This window comes from Equus caballus, chromosome 15, assembly GCF_041296265.1.
Source record: "Equus caballus isolate H_3958 breed thoroughbred chromosome 15, TB-T2T, whole genome shotgun sequence".
NCBI classification, from domain to species: Eukaryota; Metazoa; Chordata; class Mammalia; order Perissodactyla; family Equidae; genus Equus; species Equus caballus.
Window position 1 is genome coordinate 40,134,903 of NC_091698.1, and position 6,265 is coordinate 40,141,167.

At 43.7% G+C, this 6,265-nt stretch overlaps 1 protein-coding gene across 1 annotated transcript; it reads right to left on the bottom strand.

Moving 5' to 3' along the window:
• Nucleotides 1–1,693: 1,693 nt before the first annotated feature.
• Nucleotides 1,694–4,499, bottom strand: LOC100068317 (regenerating islet-derived protein 3-gamma). Its single transcript, XM_001498171.7, has 6 exons — nt 4,470–4,499; nt 4,065–4,151; nt 3,372–3,490; nt 3,028–3,165; nt 2,265–2,391; nt 1,694–1,975 (listed from the first exon to the last, which is right to left on the bottom strand). The coding sequence occupies exons 2-6, from the start codon at nt 4,138–4,140 to the stop codon at nt 1,908–1,910; spliced, it is 528 nt and encodes a 175-aa protein (XP_001498221.3). The 5' UTR covers nt 4,141–4,151; nt 4,470–4,499; the 3' UTR covers nt 1,694–1,907.
• Nucleotides 4,500–6,265: the final 1,766 nt, after the last annotated feature.

The following is a 6,265-nucleotide window of genomic DNA, read 5'->3' on the forward strand; positions in this document are numbered from 1 at the left end:
TATTAATTAATGCACACAAATATATATTAATTAATTGGATCAATATTGACTCATGACTGTTTGCATTAAACTCTGGGTGATAATCCAATACTACTTTATTGAATTGCACAAATACTTCCAACTCTGACCACTGGGAGCTCTTTCCATGGGCTCGCATGTCAAATTGACACAACCCTAACAGTATGTTTTTCTTTTTATATTCACTTCTTTACCTTCTGGCACTATCAGGTGCTTCAGGCTTATTTGATATCTTTACCGCCCATTCTTATATTCAACCATTTCTTTAAGAAGCTCTTGTTTCTTTTATTGCAGAATTTAATGAAAACCAAGATCTGGCATCAGAGATAAACCCACAAATATTGGGGGGATATTCTGTTCCATTTTTTCCCCAGCTTTAGTGAAGGACAATTTCTGTACAAAAAACTGCACATAATTAATGTATACAATTTAGTGAGTTTGTGCACTGCATACACTTGTGTTACAATCACCACAACCAAGGTAATAAATATAAACATTACTACTGAAAGTTTTCTCATGCCTCTTTTTTTGTTAGGGTTTGTCTGTGCGTGTGTGTGCGACAACAGCACATAACATGAGATATACCTTCTTAACAAATATTTAAGTGCACAATACCATACGTATTGTTAACTATAGATATTATGTTGTACCACAGATTCCGGAAGACTTTTCTTCATCTGTTGAGATGATGATGCACTTCTTTCCTTTATTCCATTAATGCGGTGATCACCTTGATTGATTTGTATGTGTTGAAACATCCTTGTACCCCAGGGATAAATCCCACTGGCTATGGAGTACGATGCATTTAATGTTCTGCTGACTTCAGTTTGCTAGTCTTCCGTTGAGGATCTTTGCATTTGTGTACATTAGGGATATTGACTGTAGTTTTTCTCTTCTTATGGTGTCTTTACTTGGATAGAAATCAAAATGGTTATGTTCTCTTCAGCACAAGAATCTGGTGGAGTTCCAGAAGGTAAAACCCCTGAAAGCATGAAGACTTCCCTAAGATGGCAGCCTCCAGGAGTTTCTCACTCTGAAAACCAATCCATGCTCAGAGTAGAGGCACTTGTTTAAATTAGCATTTGATATTTCTAACAATTTATGATTCTAGCAGCTCCTGATCCAGGTAAGCAGAAATGAGAAGGGCTCTACATATTTACCATGGTAGACATCAGGCTGATTACCCCAAGGAAATTTGTTGATTCTCCAATTGTTGAGTTTTTCTCTTGTTTTAAGAAAGAGAGTGACAGCTTCCAGTGCTCTACATGTAACCACTGTAACTGGGAGTGCAAGTCATTCTTTTCTTACTACATTTTATAGAAGTAACATTCCATGGTAGATTGCAAACTGAGGGAAAGAAAACTCCTTCACAGCAAATGATTTCAGAAGTGTTGTTCTAAATAACGTTAGACTGCAATAAGGCTGCTTGGGTCACACTATCAGGGGGAATGTGTAGGAGAGTGGGTGAGAGCCCAATGTCTTCTCCGTATGCAGTGTAACTCCTATGGGAACAGGGCCTGTCTGTTCATCACAAATGCCCTGGTGGGAATAGACACTCGGTCATTTTCCCAAGGGTCTGCATGAAACTGAACCAAGGCAAGACCTAGATTTTCTCGCACACCCACTTCTTCCTCAGAGTCTTGCTATGAGACTGCAGTACAAAAGCACACAAGCATGCAAAAAAATTTTTTTTATTGCTCTCTGAAAACCTAGGCCATGGACCACACAAAAAAGCCTGACATGAGGCTGAGGAGGAGGGAAGTTCAGAATGAGGGAAGTTCAGAATGTTGGCTGAGTGGAGAAAATACTCTATCCTGGGTGGGTCTTCACACTCGTCCAATATCCATGATAGCTGCATACCAGACTCAGGCAGTTGAATCTCAGCTCTCCTAGGCCCTGAACTTGCAGACATAGGGCAAGTACGAATCACAGTTATAATCTTTCCATTTCAGATATCCTGGAGAGACAAGAGAACTAAAGTGAATGGGACTGGTGGAGCCGGTGAAGCCAAGGGGGGTGCTCTCAGACTCTGGCCTAGGATCCAGAGCCTCTATCTCCTCTTGGCCAGAATCCCACTCCAGGGAAAGGAGATTCAAAGAGAGTTGAGATGAGAGAAGACAAAGATGGGGAAAGGCAAGCCAACATTGCATATCCTAGCTGAGGAGCATTCCCTGAAATTCAAGCTTAGAAATGGGGGATGAGAGGATGGAAAAGACCGGGCACGAGGTAGCTCCTCTGTCTCTTACCTGTGCTTCGTGACACGCTCCCGCAGTAGCCAGGGTTTGAGACAGTGGCGGGACTTTTCTCCCAAGCACGGTAATGCATAAGATCAGTACTACTCCACTCCCATCCACCTGCATCAGGCTGATAGCCCTATGGAGTAGAGGGTGGCAACAGGGGAGGTTGAATGGTCATTTGAGTTCTCATTGCATCATCCCCTCAACTGGAACACTTGATCCCTTCCCCCAAATTGTGACAGTTGGTCTGTGCCTCCAGGTGCTGCCCCAGAGTTTCCTCTGGGAAGCTCCCACTAATCCCTCCTCCTACTGGGAATTCCCAAAGCCAAAATAACACAGACGGATGGAAACACTCAGAGTAACATGCTACTGGTGGAACAACAATTGGGGGTACATTTGTGTTTGCCCTCTGATACTCAACGACAATGTCTGTTCTTTAGGAGCAAAATGCCTTGTATCTTCACTTAGGATTCCCTAAGCACAGTATATGTAATATTCAGGGAGACTCAGAGAATGAATGACAAGACCTCATGCACGAATTGTGTACAAAACCTGCCCAAAGGCAGATTAACTGCAGCTGGAGACTGGGGCCATCCACAGAACTCAGCTACTCAGCTTTCTTCGAGGTTCTCCCTTTCCCCTGAAAAGACCACTGGATATCTAAGCTCCCAGGCTCTCTAGGGTATTTCCTGGGCAGGTGTATGGGCCAAGGAGCAGACCTGGATGGCCACAGCAGCTTGAGAGGGAACAAGAGGAGAAAAAGTAATCGCACCTGTGTGGGGTCATTGAGCCCAATCCAGACATATGAGTAGGAGTGGGCAGAGTTCTTGACCAGTGAGGCCACGAAGGATGCTTCAACTGCACTGAGGATGGACACAAGGTGTCCCGAGGGCCGCTTCTGGCAGGCCATCTGTGTGAGGAAGAGAGACACTGAGGAGCAGCTTGAGATGTCACTGGGGAAGGGGCCGGCAGAGATAGGTGAGAAGCACTGTGTTTGCAAAAGATGAGGGTGCTCATTCTCTCTTTCAGGAAACTCTGTAGAATGGAAGCCACACGGGAACCCTGTCTCTAGTGCACTTCCCCCTATAACTGCTACCCGCAAATTCAGCTACTCACATCTGCATCCATCCAAGATTTTGCTGTCAGAAAAAAGGCATAGCAGTAGGAGCCATAGGCTTTGGAGCCTTTGGGACAGTTGATCCCTGAAGCGAGCGCGCCCTGCGGGGAGTCTTCACCTGGGATGGAAGGAAATAAAGGCGAGGGATGCAGAGAAATGGAGAGTGGGGATTAGTTTTAGGAGGCGACTCTGGGGAATACCTATGAGGCCAGTGTTTGGGGAAGTGACACCATACTCCTGACTACCTCTCACTGTTGCTACCACTTTCAGGATCCTGGATCTTGAACCAGCCTCATTAAATGAGGAATCATCTCTTTTCTTTTATCCTTCTCCCATATTCAAAATTTCACCTCTTCCCCAGCTCTGGGCTGACTGTGCCTACAGTTAGCTCTCCATTCATTCTACCTCCCCATATCTCATTACTGACCCCTCATGCTTTCCCTCTTCAACCTACCAACATAAATAAGAGTCCATTGAGAAAATGGGAAATCATCTCACTCCAGTGTAAACGGACCACTGGAGTGCCTCTGCCGCTAGTTACCCCGAAGGAAGGAGTGAGGATGGAGAAACTGTAGGCGGTTCATTTTGTGGGGATATACCTCACCGTGACCACGTTTGTCACACAGGAGCCTTCCTCCTCTTTGCCCTGAGCACTCACAGGAAACCCAGTGCAAGAAGCAGAATAATCTCACCTTGGACCTGAGAAAGGAGCATCAGGCAGGAGAGCAGCACCCAGGATACGCTGCAGAGGGCCATGGGAGGAGCCATCTTGTGTGTAACTTCAGGAAGCAATCAGAGATCACTTAAGCAAGTATGGTCAGAGAGAGAGCACACAAAGAGCCCTTTGTTCTGCCTCTTGTCTTTTGTTGTGTCTAATCCCCTAGGAATATTGATGTTGGTGACATCCTTCCCTTTTAAAGTTCTGGAAAAGTGTTAGAATGTGTGCAGCCTACTCCCTCTGAGATTTCCCAGGACAGCCCTTGCTGAGTCTCAGAGTTGCAGTGTTGTCTGAGCACTGGCATCCTCCTAAAACCTTCCCCCAAATGTGTGAGGTAAAACCCCTGCCACGAGTCTCTCCTACTCTTGCTGCCACTTACCTGTGTTGCAGGGGTCAGTGAAGGTTGGTCAAGTCAGAAAACACTGGGCTTTTATAAGGGATCTGAGGGAGGGGCACTGAAATGAATTACAGGGGTGTGGAGCCAGATCAGGGGGCATGGGGATGGGCTTGGCGTTGGTTCCAGGAGATTCCCAGCACTGGGATAGACTCTTCCTGGCAAAGGCTGGGAATTGCCCTGGGACTACTTCCTGCTGATTAGCGGGCCAGCACTTTCTCAGGAACAGGTGAACTTCTCCTTTACCCAGCCTTGCCCAGGTAACTTGTTCTGAAAAACGTACTGGAATGAAGGCAGCCCTGTGGCACAAATTCTGATGTTTCATAGTTCGTTAAGTAATGTGGCACTGGAAAGGAAGGGAAAGGATTCAGTGTAATTTTTGAGCCATCTACCAAGAACTCACTCCTGTAGGCGTATATTCATACATTTCTTTGAACCTTGTGTTTTAAGACTAAATAAAAACATATGAAGAAATAAAAATTGAGTGGGAATAGGAAACGGAATAGTGGTGAGGACAAAGCTTTGAGGGAAAACAAACAGTGGAAAACAAAGTAAGGAGCAGTGGTTCAGAGCTGCTGCTTCAAGATTGCAGCAAGGTGTGAAGGACACATGGAATAATCTCGTAAGTCCATAGGCAAGGCAGGATGGGAAGGCACAGCAGATAAATAGGCTTGTGTTCCAGCCACCTCTTTGGGAAGACAGAATAGTTCCTCAGCTCAGGTCAAGTCTGAGCTGGCAATTTGCTTCTTCAGAGTGGCATTCTCCGATTGTGTTCTGCAGGCCATGGGGGCCTTCAAGACCCTTGTAGGGGGACCGTTCAGTTTTAATTTTCATAATTATACTAATATGTTGCTTGTGTTTTTCACCTTGTTGACGCTTGTGCTGATGGGGCAAAAGCAAAGGTGTTTAAAAGTTCTGGTGCCTTCACATTAGTTGAGGCAGTGGCATCCACCTGTATTCTTCAGATCCATATACTTGCAGGAAATAAAACCGACATTTTCATTTACAAATGTCCTTGATGAACTTGATGTAAGAGTAATATAGTTAACTTTTATAAATCTTTACCCTTGACTACATTTATTTTAATATTTTCTATGATTCAACGTGTAGTTTGCATAGTAAAGTATAACGGTTGTCTTGAGGAAAAATATTTGTAACAGAGTTTTCATGGAACATATTTCTTACATGAAAAATGGACTAACTGACAAACTTATTACTCCCATATGGGAATTTTATTGACATTTTCTTAAAAACAATATGTTAGTAAATAACTATTTTTAAAAACCCTGTTTTAATATCTAGTAGTATAAATATCAAGACCTGCTTTCTTAGCAACTTTCCAATATGCAATACAATATTCTTGACTGTAGTCACCATGCTGTACGTTGCATCCCCATGACATTTATTTTATAACTAGAAGTTTGTACCTCCTGATTCCCTTCATTGATTTCCCCCCTCTCAAATATTTTCTTCTCTGGCAACCACCAATGTCTTCTCTCTATGTACGAGTTTTGTTTTATTCTGCCTGTTTGTTTTGTCTTTTAGATTCATATAAGATAAATGAGGTAAATCATGTAAAGAAAGTCATGCGGCGTTTGTCCTTCTCTGTCTGACTTATTTCACTTAGCATAATACCCTCAAGGTCCATGCATGTTATCCCAAATAGCAAGATTTCATTCTTTTTATGGCTAAGTAGTATCTCATCGTATATAGATACCACATCTTCTTTATCCATTCATCAATGAATGGACATTTAAGTTGTGTTTCCATGTCTTGGCTAT

Excerpts from the sequence above, each read along its gene's own strand:
- LOC100068317 (XM_001498171.7), bottom strand. The coding sequence starts at position 4,140 with ATGGCTCCTCCCATGGCCCTCTGCAGCGTATCCTGGGTGCTGCTCTCC. Across the intron at positions 3,491-4,064 it reads GCTCCTTTCTCAGGTCCAAG|GTGAAGACTCCCCGCAGGGC; the intron begins GTGAGATTATTC and ends CTTCCATCCCAG. Across the intron at positions 2,392-3,027 it reads GGCTCAATGACCCCACACAG|GGCTATCAGCCTGATGCAGG; the intron begins GTGCGATTACTT and ends TCTACTCCATAG.